The sequence below is a fragment of the Pseudophryne corroboree genome, chromosome 7 (genome assembly GCF_028390025.1).
Source record: "Pseudophryne corroboree isolate aPseCor3 chromosome 7, aPseCor3.hap2, whole genome shotgun sequence".
Classification (NCBI taxonomy): Eukaryota; Metazoa; Chordata; class Amphibia; order Anura; family Myobatrachidae; genus Pseudophryne; species Pseudophryne corroboree.
The window spans coordinates 499,879,857-499,902,002 of record NC_086450.1 but is presented as its reverse complement, the minus strand read 5'-3'; the positions used below and the strand labels follow the sequence as shown (position 1 = coordinate 499,902,002).

At 45.9% G+C, this 22,146-nt stretch overlaps 1 protein-coding gene across 1 annotated transcript in view; it reads right to left on the bottom strand.

The window, feature by feature from the left end:
- DOC2A (double C2 domain alpha) overlaps positions 1 to 22,146 on the bottom strand; it is a 142,846-nt gene that overhangs the window by 106,992 nt on the left and 13,708 nt on the right. Inside the window, exon 3 of the mRNA XM_063935238.1 lies at positions 10,846 to 10,925. Coding sequence (XP_063791308.1) covers positions 10,846 to 10,925 — 80 coding nt within the window. The remainder of the gene's footprint in view (positions 1 to 10,845; positions 10,926 to 22,146) is intronic.

The following is a 22,146-nucleotide window of genomic DNA, read 5'->3' as shown; positions in this document are numbered from 1 at the left end:
GCTCGTTGTAGTATTGGTGTTACCATCATGTGCAATTACAGTCATTTGTTGCAAATGGGTACAGAATTAATTCTTTGAAATATATATATATATATATATATATATATATATATTTTTTTTTTAAACAATATTATCATGGCCATTGTCACTCGATCAAAACTTTATTTGTACTGTTTTAAAAATATTTTGGTAACGTATAAAGAGGTCTTATGGATACAGGGAGCCAACAGGACAATTGCACAGGATAAATGCAGACTGATGGGGATATTCAAGTTTGTTAGCAAACCAAAAAAGTTGGCAATTGCGCAAAACCATGTTGCACTGCAGGGGGGAGAGGGGCAGATGTAACATGTGCAGAGAGAGTTAGACTTGGGTGGGATATATTGTTTCTGTGCAGGGTAATTACTGGTTGCTTTATTTTTACACTGCAATAAAGATTTCAGTTTGAACACACCCCACCCAAATCTAACTCTCTCTGCACATGTTACATCTGCCCCCCTGCAGTCGCTGCATAAGGCTGGGAAATGGAGGCATACAAGGTGACTGAGCTATACATGTAGCAAGATGGAATGTATCCTTGACACAGTATATTGGGGTCTTTGACGCTGAGTCTAGGGCAAGAGACCTCTACTAAGGCATAATAATAACAACTCAGTACTGTACTGAACAATTCCCCAGGACAGCGTGTTTCCTGCTACGTCTGTGCCCCGGCAAAAATATTTAATTTGTAGCTTGTGGCCTGAGATTGCTATTGATCTTCAGCGTCTCTTTAAACACAGGTCACCGCCAGCCCTTGATAAATCACACCTGCCTCTGGTAATTACTACAGTAGAGGCTTCGATCAATAGATGCCCGCCACCCAACGTCTGCAGCCAACAATGCACACAAAGTAGATAAATCCCCCCCTTTCCTCAAAGAGGAGGCCGAGGGTGTAGTAGGCCTCTCATCTCGTGCTGCTTTCTCTTCCACGCTGTGTGCGACAACCTCAGAAGATGTTCCGTCTCTCTCTCATGGCGTGCGGCTCGATGGGGAAGACACATTAATAAATGATCTGCTCTAATTGAATTTTGCTCCTTTATTACCGTAATGGCAACAACAAGCCTCCCAACGCCAACTTCGAGTCATGTGAAATTGCAATGTGAGCGAAGGATCCAGAAAGCTGAATGGTGCTGACATTATCGCTGTGGGAGAAAATGATAATGAAGGATTCTGCCGGCATACCCAGGTGAGCTGCAGAATATTAAGCTCAGCCGCTGGGTGGGTATCAATCCAGATTTCTGAAGGATCAAATGTTTCGAACGAGCCAGATGCTCCTGAAGTCTCGCCAGCTATGTCCAGCGGACATGTTCTACCTGACATGAGACAAACGGCTACAATCTGAAGAAGACCTACACCTCCAAAAATGTGTGTGGGCCTGAAAAACCCTTTATGACTCACCGGGGCACAGGGGAAACCACCGGTGGGCCCTACTGCCTGGGGGCCCATCTTCTCCTCTAGGGATCAGGTTCCAGACTGTGCACTTGAATTACACATTATGCATATGTTACATTATACTGCACTATGGTGTATTTACGACAGTGCATTGCTGTTATCAATCTGGTACATTATCATGCATGCACTAGCAGTTTTTCCTATATATATTTAGCAAGAGGCCTAAAGCATGCACTCTCTAATGGTTAGCCACACCCCCTCTGAAGACTTGCCACACCTTTAAACATGGGCACCTACCACTGCATCCGACACTGGCCATGGGTGTAACTACTGGGGCAGCTGCTGCCATCTGCTCTGACTGAGGGTGGCGTCTGCGGTCAGCAGGTCATAAACGGACTTGTTCCGGTATGGCCACTTGTATTGCAAGGCATCTGTAGTGCCATAAACCATGGTGTCCCCTATAGAGACCTCAAATTTATAGTTATGCCTTGGGAGAAATTATAATGATCATTTGTTTCTGTGGGGCTAATGAGGTGCACGCGTCTATCACTAAATATGGCATGTAAAAATATGAGGTGGCAGGGCCACCAAGAGACATGGTGGGCCTGGGTGATATGGGGAAGCATGACAAAATCTAGGAGGTATGGCCGAGTCCCCTCTCAAACAGTACATGGAAAATACTGTGCAGAGGGGAATTTGTTATCCTCAACACCCGTCCCCGTCCCCCGTTCCCCTCGCCAGGGCCTCTCAAATTAGCTCAGATCCAAGTAATTAGTGCCTTCACCCTCTCTAGGTGCCCCTGCCATCTGGGATATATAATTCTATTAATTGATGCCATTATAACCTAATACAGGTTTGTGTCTTCTTCAGGACGGAATTCTGAATGTTTATCAGATAACAGTAGAAATAACTGATGAACGTTTCGATTCCGGGTTGTCTCAGCGTCTCTCCTCCACATCGCTCAGTGTCTCATGGTCCAGACCCTGACTATACAGATGTGTGTCCGCATACATCTGTGCTGCGGTCGTGCCAAACAGCCTCTCTCGGCGCACCCGTGAGACTCTACTAACATTGGGCGTCTTTTTGTTTTAATGACAATGGGGGTGATTCCGAGTTGATCGCTCGCTAGCTGCTTTTAGCAGCATTGCACACGCTAGGCCGCCGCCCTCTGGGAGTGAATCTTAGCTTAGCAGAATTGCGAACGAAAGATTAGCAGAATTGCGAATAAATAATTCTTAGCAGTTTCTGAGTAGCTCGAGACTTACTCCTACACTGCGATCAGCTCAGCCCGTTTCGTTCCTGGTTTGACGTCACAAACACGCCCTGCGTTCGGCCAGCCACTCCCCCGTTTCTCCAGACACTCCTGCGTTTTATCCTGGCACGCCTGCGTTTTTCCGCACACTCCCAGAAAACGGTCAGTTTCCGCCCAGAAACACCCACTTCCTGTCAATCACACTCCGATCACTCCAACGATGAAAATTCTTTGTTCGGACGTGAGTAAATCTACTAAGTTTTGTGCTAAATTACTTAGCGCATGCGCACTGCGTACTTAATCGGCAAAATCAGCAACGAGCGAACAACTCGGAATGACCCCCAATGTGTCTTAGTCAAAACACCAGGCGCCTGTGCTGATTAATTTGATATATTACACTTGTATATCTGTGTGCGACTGAGTCTCTGACTCTGCATACGAAGCGCTACGATGCAGCAGCCGCCGCTGTTTTCCAGTACAAGTCCCGTTGTGCTCGGTATACAGACTGTGCAAGTGTCACATATCAAATGAATCAGCGCAGTCTCCTGGTGTAGTCCTATTCGCATCTGATTGCGACTAAGATGCATTTTCGGCAATAAAAAAGAAGCCCCACGCTAGCAGAGCTGCACGGGACCTGGCGGCTCACTGGCGCCAGACACCTCACGCTGCGTGGTGCATTGAGGCACTAGGGGGACACATCTGTAGTTAGGGGTTTGTGGAGTGGTCACGGCACGGGAACTGTTTGCTTTGTTGTCTCAAATTAACTTTTGGAAAGGGGACATTTGTTTACTTGGAGAAACCTTGTCTCATCAAAGCCCACGTTAGAGCAGACAGGACCGGTGCACATTAAAGAACAAAGTGGCCCCTCACAGGATAGTGGATTATCACGTTTGCCTTGACCTCCCAGACACATTATTCCAGCAACGCCCCCTCTGATCTAGTGATTAGCGGGTTCGGTTCCTCGGAAACCGAACCCCCCCGAACTTCACCCATTTTACACGGGTCCGAGGCATACTCGGATTCTCCCGTATGGCTCGGTTAATCCAAGCGCGCCCGAATGTCATCATCCCACTGTCGGATTCTCGCGAGATTCGGATTCTATATAAGCAGCCGCGCGTCGCCGCCATTTTCACTCGTGCATTGGAAATGTTAGGGAAAGGACGTGGCTGGCGTCCTCTCCATTTATTAATAATATTTGTGCTGCTTATTGCTTAATTGTGGGGACTGGGGAGCAGCTGGATTATATAGGAGGAGTACAGTGCAGAGTTTTGCTGACCAGTGACCACCAGTATACGTTGTCTGCCTGAAAAACACTCCATATCTGTGCTCAGTGTGCTGCATATATCTGTGCTCACACTGCTTTATTGTGGTGACTGGGGACCACCAGTATATTATATAGGAGGAGCACAGTGCAGAGTTTTGCTGACCAGTGACCACCAGTATATAAAGCAGTACGGTACGGAAGGCCACTGCTCTACCTACCTCTGTGTCGTCAAGTATACTATCCATCTAGATTCTATACCTGTGGTGCATTTTAGTTTTGCAGTTTGCTGACAGTGACCACCAGTATATATAGCAGTACGGTAAGGAAGGCCACTGCTCTACCTACCTCTGTGTCGTCAAGTATACTATCCATCCATACCTGTGGTGCATTTCAGTTGTGCGCAGTATATATAGTAGTAGGCCATTGCTATTGATACTGGCATATAATTCCACACATTAAAAAATGGAGAACAAAAATGTGGAGGGTAAAATAGGGAAAGATCAAGAACCACTTCCACCTCGTGCTGAAGCTGCTGCCACTAGTCATGGCCGAGTGAAGAAATGACATCAACGACCTTGGTGCGCCTCTTTTTTTCTTTGCATCATGTGCTGTTTAGGGACTATTTTTTTGAAGTGCCATCCTGCCTGACACTGCAGTGCCACTCCTAGATGGGCCAGGTGTTTGTGTCGGCCACTTGGGTCGCTTAGCTTAGTCACACAGCCACCTCATTGCGCCTCTTTTTTTCTTTGCATCATGTGCTGTTTGGGGACTATTTTTTTGAAGTGCCATCCTGTCTGACACTGCAGTGCCACTCCTAGATGGGCCAGGTGTTTGTGTCGGCCACTTGGCTCTTTGCGTCGGCCACTTGGGTCGCTTAGCTTAGTCACACAGCTACCTCATTGCGCTTCTTTTTTTCTTTGCATCATGTGCTGTTTGGGGACTATTTTTTTGAAGTGCCATCCTGTCTGACACTGCAGAGCTACTCCTAGATGGGCCAGGTGTTTGTGTCGGCCACTTGGGTCGCTTAGCTTAGTCACACAGCTACCTCATTGCGCCTCTTTTTTTCTTTGCATCATGTGCTGTTTGGGGACTATTTTTTTGAAGTACCATCCTGTCTGACACTGCAGTGCCACTCCTAGATGGGCCAGGTGTTTGTGTTGGCCACTTGGGTCGCTTAGCTTAGTCATCCAGCGACCTCGGTGCAAATTTTAGGACTAAAAATAATATTGTGAGGTGTGAGGTGTTCAGAATAGACTAGAAATGAGTGGAAATTATGGTTATTGAGGTTAATAATACTATGGGATCAAAATGACCCCCAAATTCTATGATTTAAGCTGTTTTTGAGGGTTTTTTGTAAAAAAAAAAACCGAATCTAAAACACACCCGAATCCGACAAAAAATTTTCAGGGAGGTTTTGCCAAAACGCGTCCGAATCCAAAACACGGCCGCGGAACCGAATCCAAAACCAAAACACAAAACCCGAAAAATTTCCGGTGCACATCACTACTGATCACATGGTTATAATGGTGGTGATTTATCAGCAATTGCCACTTAATTGCCCCAGCCAGTGTCGGACTGGGTAAAGAAGGGCCCACCGGAGTAATGCAGTGGTAGGGGCCCATGCTTAAGGGTGTGGCCAGGCAATAGTGGAGGTGTGGCCAACCACAACAGAGGCCCCGCTAACTGTAAAAGAGTGCATGGGCTGGGCCCATAGTCCTGTGCAGTATAAGGTAACATATGTATAATGTATCATTAAAGTGCACTAGGATACAGTTTGGAACCTATTCCCTAGAGGAGGAGGTGGGCCCACAGGCAGTAGGGCCCAACCGGTAGTTTCCCCTGTTCCCCTGTGGGCCAGTCCAAGCCTGGCCCCAGCAGTGTCTTGATGCTTATGCCTGCGCTGTGCCCCAGCTGTATTCCAGCAGTCCTGTGCCCCATGCATAATATACCAAATATATAAAAACCAGGTCTCAGTCCTTTCTATATAAGCGTAGCAGAAAAAGGAGGGGCTCGGCACATGGATCTCTAATAGACCAGATGGGTTCCTTCCATGTGTGTGCTAAACCAACGTGTAAAACATGTCTCCATGCAAAAAGAAAATCAACTGACTTTGTGTCTTTTTTCACCGGAGAAATCTTTAGAATCAAGGATTTTCTTAATTGTAGGTCCATATTTGTCATATACATGATAGAGTGTGGCTGCGGAAAACAGTATATTGGGAGGACAACGCGTACACTCCACACACGTTTCATGGAACTTTTTCGAAATATTGGTTAAGGTATAGAGGGGCAGATTTATTAAGCTCGGTGAAGTGATAAAGTGAAAGGTGATAATGCACCAGCCAATCAGCTCCTCTCATTTTTCAAACCCAGCCTGTAACATGGCAGTTAGGATCTGATTGGCTGGTCCTTTATCACCTTCCACTTTATCACTTCACCGAGCTTAGTAAATCTGCCCCTAAGACACATCCTCTTTCAAACCATATTTCACAATGCCAACAATCAAGTTACTATAAGAATATTACAGTGAAAGCTATTGCACAAATCAAGTGTACTAACAGGGAGGGGGCGGGGGGGGGGATAGGTTTCATAGATTATGCAAGAGGGAGGCATTTTGGATATATTGTTTGAACACTTTGGTGCCTCAAGGTTTAAACATTACTGTAGAATTAAATCACATATAGGGGCACCGTTATAAATGGGTATACGTGTGAACATTGTTCCGCTCTCTGGTGGTCATTCCGAGTTGATCGCTCGCTAGCAGTTTTTAGCAGCCGTGCACACGCTATGCCGCCTCCCACTAGTAGTGTATTTTAGCTTAGCAGAATTGCGAACGAAAGGATCGCAGAGCGGCGGCTACCTTTTTTTGTGTAGTTTTAGAGTAGCTCAAACCTGCTCAGCGCTTGCGATGACTTCAGACTGTTCAGTTCCTGTTTTGATGTCACAAACATGCCCTGCGTTCGCCCAGCCACGCTTACGTTTTTCCTGTCACGCCTGCGATTTTTCGAACACTCCCTGAAAACGGTCAGTTGACACCCAGAAACGCCCACTTCATATCAATCACTGTGCGGCCAGCAGTGTGACTGAAAAGCTTCGCTAGACCTTGTGTGAAACTACATCATTCATTGTAATAGTACTTTGCACGTGCGCATTGCGCCGCATGTGCAGAACCGCCGTTTTTTGATGCATCACTGCACAGCGAACGAATGCAGCTAGCGATCGACTTGGAATGACCACCATTATTTTGTGTTATATGACTAATAGATGCAGTATTCTTCTCTTTGTTATGAACTAATATGAATGTTTGTGTCGGTATCCATCTGTGGGACAGTATGAAAATGATTCATTATACATGTTTATGGTTTATTGAATATTGAGATTTTAGCAATATAAATAGGTCATTTGTACCATCTTATGAAAAGTGTTTCTGCAATGTGAACAGTATCAAAATTAAAAGGTTTTCATATGTATGGGACAGATTGGTTATAATTAATTGGTCTGTCCCATATATTGAATATCCGGACCTCACTGTTTGGGTTTAATAGCATTATTTATTATATACAATAGTATTCTATACCATATACCACTGTGAATTTTACGTGACAGGTTAGATCAGAGATAATAATTGTCCTTTTTGGATATCCATTCCCTCTCCACTAATTGCGATAGTCTCATAGAGTTAGACATCTAGGTATCCATAATTATTGTATTTTTGAAATGCTTTCAAAATAAGTTTTTTATAATATGTGGATCAAACGTGTGAAGGAATATAGAACAACTGTTATAACTTAGAGAAACCTCCCTATTATATAGCTATGGGGGAGGATATATTTAATTAATTAAGCAACATGTGTGTATTGAGCCCTGTGATAATAAATAGAGTGGAGGAGCTCAAACAGGAATTGATCTGAGGAAGCCGCTGATGTTGTAGGCGGGGAAACGCATCATCAACCACACTATACCTTAGGAACTCGGCCAGTGTGTGGGTTGCAGGTGCTCGCTGTCCACGCTGTATAATTGAGACCTAACAACGCACAAGGAGTACTAAGCGGAGACCCTCTCCTGCATATAAGCTAAACAGAGTCAGTCTGCCGCATGCTGTAGAGACAGAGGGACAATCCATCCAGCCCCTGAATCTGCCATTTGTACTAAAGACCTTTACCGTCGGCAGAGATTAGTGCCGCTGGCAGAGACCAAATCTGCCTGCTGTACACGCTAACAATGGAGGCAATCCAGCGTGCTGTGCAGAGACGGAGGTAACCCATTAAATATTATGCAGTGGAGGGCTGGCCAGCATATTCTTATGAGTCAGAGCGGTGGTGGAGACAAACAAGCCCCATATGCAGTGGCGCCGCGAGAGTGGGGGAGAGGGTACAAATTACCTGGTCCCAGGTCTGATGGAAGAGCCCAGTGGGGGCCCAGGCCCATACCTCCTGTGATTAGGCCATGCCCCCTGAAAAGTACCTGGGCACACCTAGGCTCCTGTGAGTGGGTGCTTCTCATGTACTAGACACGCCCCCAAAGAGGTGTGGCCATGTCCCTTGCAAGCTGTGGTCACACCCCATCCAGGGGGGGGGGCAGGTCCCAAAAAGTTGTTGTATCGAGGCCCAGGATTTCTCTTGGCAGCTCTGCCCATATATTAAATAATAACTGTGAATCATTACAAACTGAGGGTTGGCGGACATCCCCCGTCAGACGGAGGAAAGCACCTAAGGTGTGTATATTGGAATCTATATAACACCACTATACACTATAAGTGTGTTGACACAATTATTACTTACTCTGACTGTGGAGGACTGGCATAAATTCGATCTAATGCACAATGGGGGTAATTCTGAGTTGATCGCAGCAGGACATTTTTTAGCAGTTGGGCAAAACCATGTGCACTGCAGGGGAGGCAGATTTAACATTTGCAGAGAGAGTTAGATTTGGGTGGGGTGTGTTCAATCTGCAATCTAATTTGCAGTGTAAAAATAAAGCAGCCAGTATTTACCCTGCACAGAAACAAAATAACCCACCCAAATCTAACTCTCTGCAAATATTATAACTGCCCCCCCCCTGCAGTGCACATGGTTTTGCCCCACTGCTAAAAAATTTCCTGCTGCGATCAACTTGGAATTACCCCCAATATCAAGGAGTGATCCTAGTCACGTGGATAAAAAAAGGTTGTTTTGTGCTAAAAACCACTTCAATTGTTGCAATATTAGATCAGAAAATTTCAGTAACATTATTTTTAGTTGTTACATACAGTAGTAATGTATTGCTATGGGGATCGGTATGAAATACCTCCAATCAAAATCCCGACACCAATTGACCGATGGTCAAAATCCCGACATGGACAAAATACCGACATTTAAAATACCGACAAGGTCAAAATACCGACATGTAAATTGCCGACCATATTTTGTCCATGTCGGGATTTTGACCTTGTCGGGATTTTGACCATCGGTCAATTGGTGTCGGGATTTTGAACGTCGGGATTTTGATTGGAGGTAAACTGACTGCATCCCTTGCTATGATACTTTCCCTGATCAGGGCAATGTTTAAAATGTGTATTTGTTGATTTCGTTTAAAATCACTGGCCGGTGAATTATTTTTATGTATATGCTGTGTTAACAGCTGTTTTAAAATAAAAATATATAAATTAAGATCATTGTTACCGTGCTTTATATCAGCGCTATTCAAACACCACTTTGATTATCACGTTTGCCTTTACCTCCCAGACACATTATTCCAGCAACGCCCCCTCTGGTCTGAAAACAGCGCACTTCACACATGGATTATTATAATGGTGGTGATTTATCAGCAATTTCCGCTTAATTGCCCCAGCAGTCTCCTGATGCTTATACTGCACTGTGCCCCAGCTGTATTGCAGCAGTCCTGTGCCTCATGCATATAGGTTGAGGGAAACGAGACGCTACTCATGTATATACCAAATATAAAATTAGCAGGTCTCAGTGCTTTCTATATAAGCATAGCTCTTTCAATGCTTGCCTCTGTTATCTGATGTCATCTTCAGACGTGTTAGTCAGCTTTCCACTATGGAAGAAGCCTGGCCATAGAGGGGATTTCTGATGCCTCCCCAGTGGGCTGGACCTCTTCCCGATACACAGTGCAGCTATTGTGCTTTGCACATGTGCCACCTGATGTATAATTGCATGTCCGGGTCAAAGCTCAGTGATATCTGTCGTCTAGAGTGTAAGATTTCCAGCAGGGCCCTCTTACCTCTCTGTCTGGTGTTACCCAGTCTTGTAAAGGGTAATGGACTATGCTTCTTCATCAGTAAATGACATTAATTAATAAATAATGTTAGCAATAACATTACTTTTTAGTTACCGCTGTCCCAGCGAATGGACCTTGAAAAATTACTCAGAAGACGCATTCCAAAACAGCGCGCCATGCAGCGATAAGGAATGCTGAGTTTCGGGGGGGCTGCAAATACCCCCCAAAGTTTCACCAACATGCTTGGTTGGCTGATTCCTGGATATAGACATTGGGGAAGATGTACTAAGCCTGGAGAAGTGATAAAGAAGTGGTAAGTGGAAGGTGATAACACACCAGCCAATCATTACGAGTTTTAAAAATGACAGTTAGGAGCTGATTGTCTGGTGCATTATCACCTTTCACTTATCACTTGTTTATCACTTCTCCAGGCTTAGTACATCTGCCCCATTCTGTGGTATTAGGAAGCCCCTGAGCGGACGCCATTCTCTCTTGTACATAAAGTAATGTTATGGTAATGGGTTCGATTCCCTATTCACATGCATATCAGCATTGGAAATGAATTGCACACATTGTTCTTCCACTCAACAGTTCCTCGCTGTAACTCCCTCCCCCTCCCATCCTCCCACCATCACCATTGGGTTGCAACCCCCGTACCATGTTTCGGAAGAACTCACCTTGGCTCTCAGGATGATGCACTGTAAGATACATTGTTCCTGGTCGTAAAATAGTTCAAATTCCAGAGTCCCAAGAGCTGCTAAAATAAGAAAATGATGGATTCAGAAAGCTGGTTATAAATCCGCACCCCTCAGCATTTCACTTTCACCTTCCTTTACACTACATGACGTGAGGACACATCTGAGATTACTGGGATATTATAGTTGTACTAGTTACCAGCCCGTCAAAATGGCGGAACAACATAACAGTAATGTCAGCGCCAACAGTTGAATGACACTTGAATTGCTTCGCCAAGGGCGCCATCTAGTGACCGCAGGCACACAGAACCTTGAATCCCCCCCCCCCCCCCCCCCCCATAGAGGTGAAGAGCAACCTTAGCCTTTTTTTTTATATAGGATATTCCTGCTGGCCAATGGCTGAGAGAGGCCAATCTGTTTAATGGTTTGCAAGATCATGATACATTTTATTACTGTCATAATAACCACCGGGGGCGCTGTTCCACTATCCGCAGGAGAAAGACGCAACCAATAAGATTAAAACATGACAACATAAAAAAAAGTCACGTTTTCATGTCGCGCTGAACAGGTCTATTTGGCGCTGTTTGAGGATACACACCTGTAGATGTCTTTGTAGTGTGACGTTGAATTGAATCTTGACTGCAGTGTAGTATCTGCCTCTCAAATCACACACCATGCATTATAGGACATTTTATTTCATAAAATGGTTTAATTAACACTTTATGAAGAATCTTCCCTTATAAACGTCACATTGCAGGCCATTACTGTAGCTTAATGGTTTCTATTATTCAGATACTGTAGCTGCTGCCAAACCTCAACTGCTGGTAAGAATACAGTTCTGGCTCTTTTATCGGTGTTGTTTTCTGTCCTATTAATAATATCATTGGCACCAAGTCCCGTATTTATTGTCCTGATGTACTATTTATATAAACCTCAGTACCGTGTCATTATAGAGTATACAGTATAACTGACAGTGTTTGTATTGAAATAGGCAATACTAGACATTTCCTTTACATAGCCTATGGACAGCAATACAGAATATTATAGATATTTCTATCGGGATCGGTATGAAATACCTCCAATCAAAATCCCGACGTTCAAAATCCCGACACCAATTGACCGATGGTCAAAATCCAGACAAGGTCAAAATCCCGACATGGACAAAATACCGACATTTAAAATACCGACATTTAAAATGCCGACAGGTCAAAATACCGACATGCGGTTTTTGTTGTTTTGTGTGTATGTCGACATAAGTCAACATGGACACCATATAAAGTGTACCGCGTCCCTTCGCATGGCTCGCTGCGCTCGGCACACTATTATATTCCCCCTCCAGGTCCACTGGGATGGTAAAGTATGAACAAGTCGGTTTCAATTAAAAAAATCATGAAAAACTCATGTCGGTATTTTGACCTGTCTGCATTTTACATGTCGGTATTTTGACCTTGTCGGTATTTTAAATGTCGGTATTTTGTCCATGTCGGGATTTTGACTTTGTCGGGATTTTGACAATCGGTCAATTGGTGTCGGGATTTTGAACGTCGGGATTTTGATTGGAGGTAAACTGACTGCATCCCATTTCTATCCCCTCCCTCCAGCATGGCGGTAGCTGAAGTCTCTGTCCAATATTCCCATTGCATACTCATCCTGTCTACATGCCTGGGTTCCTGACACAGGAGTTGGAATCTGCATTGGTGGCCCCTGGCCTGTGCAGACACAAGAGACCACTAAAAACTGCGATTTTTCCAATGCTTTGTTACATGCTGCCCTATATGGTCCCTTATACAAGTGCAGGCCACTAACCATGCATGTTCATTCAGGAATCTGGAATTCAATCCATTGCCAGGACAGCTGTTTATTACGGGGCTGTCCCGGAATGAAGATGCTGTATACCGGTGGCATATACAGTACCCCAGGTAAGTAAGCAGAGGTATTTGCTAATATTCGCAATATAAACGCGGTATTTAATCCATCTAACACTTTTGGGGGAATTCAGTTGCAGACAAATCCCTTCTCCCGGCCGAATAAGTGCGACAATAACTGCGCTGTACGTCTGCCTGATCTTGTACAAAGGGGATAATTCAGACCTGGTCGCTGCTGTGCGTTTTCGCACAGCGGGCGATCAGGTCTGAACTGCGCATGCGTATGCACCGCAATGCGCAGGCACGACAGTCCGCAGCGCCGGTCAGCAATGGGATGGTGCGAAAAATCCAATTGCACCGGAGATTGACAGGAAGAGGGCGTTTGTGGGCGGCAACTGACCGTTTCTAGGGAGTGTCCGGAAAACCGCAGGAGGGACTCAGGTGTTTTGTGGCAGGATTCGTTACGCCAGCTCCGGCCCTGATCATCGCAGCAGCAGAGTAAGTCCTGGGCTGTGCAGAGACTGCACAAACTTCTGTTTGTGCAGCTCTCCTGCACATGCGATCGCACCCCTGCACAGCGAGTTCCCCCTCCCCCTGTAAGCGGCGAATACCTGATCGCAGGGATGCAAAAAACGCACCCTAGCGATCAGGTCTGAATTACCCCCAAAAGTGTTTGCTGCCCCATAGGGTAGGGAGCACTTTTGTGTGAATCTTGGGCGAAGGGTGCAAGATGGGGTGCCGTTTAAACGCCACTGCAACGGCAATCCCCACCCTTCACCAGGAATTGAATTTCCCCCTTTGTGAAATAGTCCCGATATAAAAGACCAAAGAGGTGGAGCTTGGTAGCCATGGGTGTGGCCACAGACAAATGTTACAGCATGAACAGGGTAAAGTTTGAATGAATTTGGGACGTGCACCAACTGCAGAGCCGAAACTAGGGAGGGGCTAGGGGGGCATGTGACCCGGGCGCTGGATTGGATAGGGCGCTGGGATCAGCTGCATCTGACACAGCAGAGAAGGTAGTGTAGAAAAATGGGATTTGTAGTCATGTGTGCTACTGCTTAGACTTTATGCAGTAACAAACAGACTACAAATCCCATGATGCATTGCACCGCTGCTGGAGCTTCAGTAGTCAGGACAGCGTGTGTAGCTTCCCTTCCTCAGCGGCGAAAAAGTATACCAGCCGCCCGCCCTAGCTATGAAAGTGGTCATGCTGCTGACCTTTCACTGGCCCCACACAGAGCTGCATTCAGGCTGAGTCGCTGACAGCACAGTGATGGATGTAAGCACTGAGCAGGACGGCAGCCTTCACCTCCACCTTAGTAAAGAGAGAGAGGACTGGAGGTAAAACACACACACACACACACACACACACACACACACACACACACACACACACACACACACACACACACTGTCACTCTCTCTCTCTCATACTCACTGTGACTGGTGTTAACCCCTGCAGTTCATTTATACTGTAGTTTTCTTAAACTTATATACAGTATATTGCCCTAATCTATAAATGCTGAGACCGCTTATTTTCACCACTGTGACAACAACAGAATAAATATATATATATATATATATATATATATATATATATATAGTGTATGTGGGTGTGTACACACACACACATATATATATATATATATATATATATATAGTCGGAAATAAATGGCGTCACTCCAGGTCTTACAATCATCAATATGTGTATTTAAAAAATTAACACAGTGCCAACATTTCGGGGCCCGTAGCCCCTTTGTCAAGGTGTGTGTGGTATAACAGAAAATCATCTTACCTTATACCACACACACCTTGACAAAGGGGCTACGGGCCCCGAAACGTTGGCACTGTGTTAATTTTTTAAATACACATTTTGATGATTGCAAGACCTGGAGTGACGCCATTTATTTCCGACTGTCTGTATACATTGCTATGGAGGGCACCCAGGCAAATTGAAACCATAGGACCAGGAGTGCCGGGTAATACTGCTACTATATATATATATATATATATATATATATATAGTATTATACCATGTTTGTATTACTGGGGTCTGCTGGTCTGAGGGATATCTGTTTTGAATTTTGTTGTTTGTTTCTTACGTACTTATTTATTTATGTTTCTCTAACGTCCTAGTGGATGCTGGGGACTCCATCAGGACCATGGGGACTAGCGGCTCCGCAGGAGACAGGGCACAAAAATAAAGCTTTAGGATCAGGTGGTGTGCACTGGCTCCTCCCCCTATGACCCTCCTCCAAGCCTCAGTTAGGTTTTTGTGCCCGTCCGAGCAGGGTGCAATCTAGGTGGCTCTCCTAAAGAGCTGCTTAGAAAAAGTTTTTAGGTTTTTTATTTTCAGTGAGTCCTGCTGGCAACAGGCTCACTGCATCGAGGGACTTAGGGGAGAGAAGTGAACTCACCTGCGTGCAGGATGGATTGGCTTCTTAGGCTACTGGACACCATTAGCTCCAGAGGGAGTCGGAACACAGGTCTCACCCTGGGGTTCGTCCCGGAGCCGCGCCGCCGACCCCCCTTGCAGATGCCGAAGATGGAAGAGGTCCAGAAGCAGGCGGCAGAAGACTTTTCAGTCTTCCTGAGGTAGCGCACAGCACTGCAGCTGTGCGCCATTGTTGTCAGCACACTTCACACAGCGGTCACGGAGGGTGCAGGGCGCTGGGGGGGCGCCCTGGGCAGCAATGTATAATACCTTTTTTATGGCTAAAAATACATCACATATAGCCCCTGGGGGCTATATGGATGTATTTAACCCCTGCCAGGTCTCAGAAAAACGGGAGAAGAAGCCCGCCGAAAAGGGGGCGGGGCCTATTCTCCTCAGCACACAGCGCCATTTTCCCTCACAGAAATGCTGGTGGGAAGGCTCCCAGGCTCTCCCCTGCACTGCACTACAGAAACAGGGTTAAAACAGAGAGGGGGGGCACTGATTTGGCGATATGACTACATATATTAAAATGCTATAAGGGAAAAGCACTTATATAAAGGTTGTCCCTGTATAATTATAGCGTTTTTGGTGTGTGCTGGCAAACTCTCCCTCTGTCTCCCCAAAGGGCTAGTGGGTCCTGTCCTCTATCAGAGCATTCCCTGTGTGTGTGCTGTGTGTCGGTACGTGTGTGTCGACATGTATGAGGACGATGTTGGGAGGCGGAGCAAATTGCCTGTAATGGTGATGTCACTCTCTAGGGAGTCGACACCGGAATAGATGGCTTATTTAAGGAATTACGTGATAATGTCAACACGCTGCAAGTCGGTTGACGACATGAGACGGCCGGCAAACATATTAGTATCTGTCCAGGCGTCTAAAACACCGTCAGGGACGTTATAATGCCCATTTTACCTCAGTCGGTCGACACAGACACAGACACGGACACTGACTCCAGTGTCGACGGTGAAAAAACAAACGTATTTTCCTTTAGGGCCACACGTTACTTGTTAAGGGCAATGAAGGAGGTGTTACATATTTCTGATACTACAAGTACCACAAAAAAGGGTATTATGTGGGGTGTGGAAAAACTACCTATAGTTTTTCCTGAATCAGATAAATTAAATGAAGTGTGTGATGAGGCGCGGGGTTCCCCCGATAGAAAATTATTGGCGGTATACCCTTTCCCGCCAGAAGTTAGGGCGCGTTGGGAAACACCCCTTAGGGTGGATAAGGCGCTCACACGCTTATCAAAACAAGTGGCGGTACCGTCTCCAGATACGGCCGCCCTCAAGGAGCCAGCTGATAGGAGGCTGGAAAATATCCTAAAAAGTATATACACACATACTGGTGTTATACTGCGACCAGCGATCGCCTCAGCCTGGATGTGCAGCGCGGGGGTGGCTTGGTCGGATTCCCTGACTGAAAATATTGATACCCTTGACAGGGACAGTATTTTATTTACTATAGAGCATTTAAAGAATGCATTTCTATATATGCGAGATGCACAGAGGGATATTTGCACTCTGGCATCAAGAGTAAGTGCGATGTCCATATCTGCCAAAAGATGTTTATGGACACGACAGTGGTCAGGTGATGCAGATTCCAAACGGCACAAAGATGTATTGCCGTATAAAGGGGAGGAGTTATTTGGGGTCGGTCCATCGGACCTGGTGGCCACGGCAACTGCTGGGAAATCCACCGTTTTTACCCTAAGTCACATCTATGCAGAAAAAGACACCGTCTTTTCAGCCTCAGTCCTTTCGTCCCCATAAGCATATCTGCCCAGGGATAGAGGAAAGGGAAGAAGACTGCAGCAGGCAGCCCATTCCCAGGAACAGAAGCCTTCCACCGCTTCTGCCAAGTTCTCAGCATGACGCTGGAGCCGTACAGGACCCCTGGATCCTACAAGTAGTATCCCAGGGGTACAGATTGGAAAGTCGAGACGTTTCCCCTCGCAGGTTCCTGAAGTCTGCTTTACCAACGTCTCCCTCCGACAGGGAGCCAGTATTGGAAACAATTCACAAGCTGTATTCCCAGCAGGTGATAATCAAAGTACCCCTCCTACAACAAGGAAAGGGGTATTATTCCACACTATATTGTGGTACTGAAACCAGAAGGCTCGGTGAGACCTATTCTAAATCTGAAATATTTGAACACTTACAAAGGTTCAAATCAAGATGGAGTCACTCAGAGCAGTGATAGCGAACCAGGAAGAAGGGGACTATATGGTGTCCCGGGACATCAGGGAGGCTTACCTCCATGTCCCAATTTGCCCTTCTCACCAAGGGTATCTCAGGTTCGTGGTACAGAACTGTCACTATCAGTTTCAGACGCTGCCGTTTGGATTGTCACACCAGCCAATCAGCTCCTAACTGTCAAGTTACAGGTTGGGTTTGAAAAATGACAGTTAGGAGCTGATTGGGTGGTCCGTTATCACCTTCCACTTATCACTTCTTTTTCACTTCTCCGGGTTTAATACATCTGTGTACATGTTTTGTATAATCACCATATCACAACCATGTGAATGATGCTCGGACTTAAAGGTACAAACAGTGGCACGTTAAGTACTTTGTGTAATGGACCCAGTCCCAGCTGGCTCGTGAGGAGTACTTTTTGCCAGCCTGTTTCTGGACTCAGTGCATAAGTGCAAAGGGGCAGAAAAGAACTGCTATCACCTATTCAGCATGCTGCCTGGATTCCCAATAGAACTGTAGAACTGGACATCACATATTATTGTGAAACATAATCCCTCATGTTATACTGTATGTGTTTGTGCTTATCAGGGAATAATATTTCTAGCCTGATGTTTTGTACAGAATGCATATGACGATGTGTATATATGAATGAATATATTGGTTATTGTGTTATAGTTTGTAAAATAATGTTCCCCCCATGTGACTGCTCTGATAACCTGTGTGTTTGCTGTTGGGTAGATACAGCCAGTCTCAGATGTCAGCCCATACACCCCCCTCATTCTTCCCCTCACAATGGATTCCAGGCCACATAATCAGATTAATTAAGTAAGGTTAATTTATACCCCTTTTACACCGCCAGCTAGTAACACGGGTCATTGCACATGAACGTGCATAACCCGTGTTGCTGGCTGGTGTAAAAGGGTCGAGTTGGAATAATCCAGGTCGAGTGACCCGATATTCCAATTTGGGATGATTGCGGAGTTCAACACGTGTTCAACCTGGCAAATTGTGCAGTGTAAACGGTAGCCAGGTCGTTGCGACCCGGCTTCCCGTTTACACTCTATGTTGCCGGTGACATGACGGGGGCGGCGCTTGGAGATCACATGATCTCCAAGTGCCGCCCCCATCGCATCACGTCACCAACCCGCCAATATGCCAGGTTGGTGACTCCGGTCTAAATGGGGGCTGACGCGGGTCGCAGCCGGGTAGCTCCCGTGTCGGGGCTCCTGGCTGCGACCCACTATACTTGCTCTAAAAGCGGTATTAACATCTAGTGTTGCCCAGGGGACATGCCTGGACATGTGAAAGTAGGTCTGATCTGAAAGTGTTCTGTAGTCAGCCCCTTAATGTAACTCACCCAATACAGAGCCAGGGGGTGTCGCCTCATGGTAGGAAAGACAAAGTTTTATAATAGCAAATGGTGGGCTATTGAGAGAGTGCAGTGGAGTTCCCGGCCTGAGAGGAATGAGGTATTTTTGCTTCTGAAAGCTACTGGTAGGATAGCACTTCCAGTGTGCTGAGGCCTAGGTTGCATTGTTGTTATCCTCTGGTTTCAAAAAGGCTACTGGACGTGCACTGAGGACGAGGCTGCCAGTGTGCTGAGTGAGGATCGTGTCTGGATGCATTGTGGAAACTGGATGACAATCTTTTCCTGGGAGTGCAGACTTGTTGGCTCTGCTATACAGATACTCCCTCATACATCTGTAATCCTATACTATTGTGGGGACATAGTAAGTGAGATACCATTCTGGCATGTAATAGTTACTGTTTTAGTGTACTGTGCGTGTATGTTTCTAATAAAGGGCCATTTTACTAAACTGTTTACCTGAGTGATCAGAGAATCCGTATTCTCACACTTTGCAGTAAGAGTTTTTGCTATCTCCTATGCGGAGACATCTTTCTGAATATACTGTATCACTGGAAATTTTGTGTTGCGGCACTCTGCTCCTTAAGTTCCGCGGACCCTTCATTTTTGTCCACCAATGCAGCCCCATAGGATTCTATAGGGCTGCCGTGTGCTGAATTTAGCAAGCCTGTTCTTGATAGCCAGTGCCATAGGGAGTGGTGCCAGAACCGGGTACTACAGGGGGCATGGCCTAATAAGAGGTGGACATGGCCGTGCCTCCTACATACAACATATATATTACAAAGCGCTTGCTCTGCAGGGGGGTGCTGTACAGATCAGAGGTAGGGATGGCCATTGGTGTTTTTACCATCGATGATTGCCATTGATGGTGAAACTGAGAGTGGCCATCGATGATTGCTAACTATGCTATGGGAGACCATCGATGGTTACTCTCATCGATGGCCATCCCTTTTATTTCTGTGAATGACCCGCGGGCCAATCACAGCCCGGGGGTGGGGCTTCACAGGTGTCATGGATGGATCTATGCTATGTGTCTTGACATCTTGCAAAAAAAAAAAAAAAATATATATATATATATTTGTTTATCCCCATCCATCGATGGAGGGAAACCATCTGGTTCTCCCCCATCGATGGTAAAAGTATGCAACAATGGCACCAGACCATTGATGATTTTTAATCATCGATGGTCGATGGCCCTCCCTAATTGGGGAGGGGGGTGTACTGTCATCCAGACCTATGCCTCTCCTAGTAGACTCTAGTACTCTACTAGATAGAGCAGTCTCTCTATTGCAACAGAGAGAGAGAGAGAGAGAGAGAGAGAGAGACAGACAGACAGAAAGAGAGAGAAAGAGAGAGAGAGAGAGACAGACACTGATCATGGAGCTGGCTAACAGAGGACCAGGGACGGCAATAAGAGGATATATGATATATGATATTCGGGAGGAGGATTTGTGACCACCCTGACTCCGCAGACATTACAGTGTGAGAATAAGACTTGTGCAGATGAATATGTATAACATCTATTACTCATTTTACTCCTGTATTATGTGAGGGGAAGTCACGTGCGTGACTGCACAACACCACAATTACACGCACAAAGCGTCTGATTAGACGGAGTTAGACACGCAGAGGAGGGGGAGGCGGGAGAGAATGTACTTACACAGGAGGCAACTGGAAACCGACCCCCTCACTCCCATTCACCACACCCTCCCCTCAGTAACATCACAGCGTATGTACTAAACACACAGCATGGGACTGGGACTTAACACTTGCATAAAACAACAACATCTATCTATCTACCATCTCTTATCTACTGTTTATCTATCTATCTATCTATTTATCTATCTATCTATCTATCTATCTATCTATCTATCTGTCTGTCTGTCTGTCTGTCTGTCTGTCTGTCTGTCTGTCTGTCTGTCTGCCTGCCTGCCTGTCTGTCTGTCTGTCTGTCTGTCTGTCTGTCTATCTATCTATCTATCTATCCATCCATCCATAGTCAGTGTCTGTCTGTCTCTCTCTCTTTCTCTCTCTCTCTCTCTCCACATACACACATTTAAAATGCACCAAGAATGAATCGTGCTCAGTTCACCAGTATCACAATGTATAAGGCGCTGACACCCGTATACCGTGTCTGCTATATGTCCCTGAAACACTTTCTTCTATTTGTATACTGTATGTTTTCCTCCCATATATTAAACCTTATAGATACTCGCCGACTCTCCCTGGCTGTTAGGTAGAATCGCTGATATAAGGCCTGATTCAGTGGATGCCGATGTTAGCGGGTCTGAGCGATGTTCTTTGAACTATGCCAGCGTCACAGTCACCCTGCGCATGTGCGGCGACTGATTAGCGACAGCGGGCGCAGTGAGTGACGGGTAGTGAGCATTTGTGGGTGGTAATGGGGTGTGGCTTGTCAGTAGCAGGCGTGTCGCAAGCGTTTCCCTGTTGCGTCATTTGCAAATTCTACTGGCGCTGGCAACTAAGGTGATATGGACACTCTGAGAAGCCATGGAGTCCGATGGTGCGTCTTTGTGCGTGAGCCCGCAGCTGCAGCAATGGCGGTACATGCGCCCGCAGCTGCAGCAATGGCGGTATTTGTGTCCACCTTCTGAATCCGGCCCGTAGTGCTGATTTCCCTGACTGCCAACTGCGCATGGTTTGCAGGGGTGGCCAGACCTGTTCCTTGAGATCTACCAACAGTTCATGTCCAACAGTTCACCTGCGGATCTGTAGAATGCGTCAGTTAGGAATGAATGCATGTGTCTGAAAATGAGACAGTTAGTAATGACTGCACCATAGGCAAACGCAGGGGGGATTTCCAGTTGCACGGAAACTCCCCTCCTCTTGGCAAGTGGCTCAAATGATGACAATAATAGCAATGGTATATAATATGATTACTAGAGATGCCACCACATCATGCAGTTTAAAGGACAGAGCAGAGCTGCTACACATGCCCAGTGGTAGCAGCTTCTTCTACCAAGTTTTCTGTGTGTGTGGATTCTGAGGTGTCCCCAATCAGTGCTCTGGACTAGAGAGTAGCTACCATGAAGAAGAGACAGGAGCCTTACCATGAGGTGGGAGAATGAGTTCTTAGAAAATACATTTCTGTCTCCTACTGGTACTATTATGTTTGTGTATTTATGTATTATGGAATGTTTAACCTTCCATAGTGTTAAATATTAATACTGTATGCTATACGGTATCCAGTGTACAAATGGACCAATGTTTACATTAATGTCCAGAGTTATTACTAGGTTCTTCTGCTACTCCCGCACTTGCCCCAATGTTCCGCAGAGTTGGAGATTGTGGACTGCATTTGGAAACCCCCCTCTAGAAATCCTGCGTTTGCCCCTGTGCACCTGTGCACCAGATAGGTGATCTGGAAAACATGAACTGTTAGTAGCTCCCGAGGGC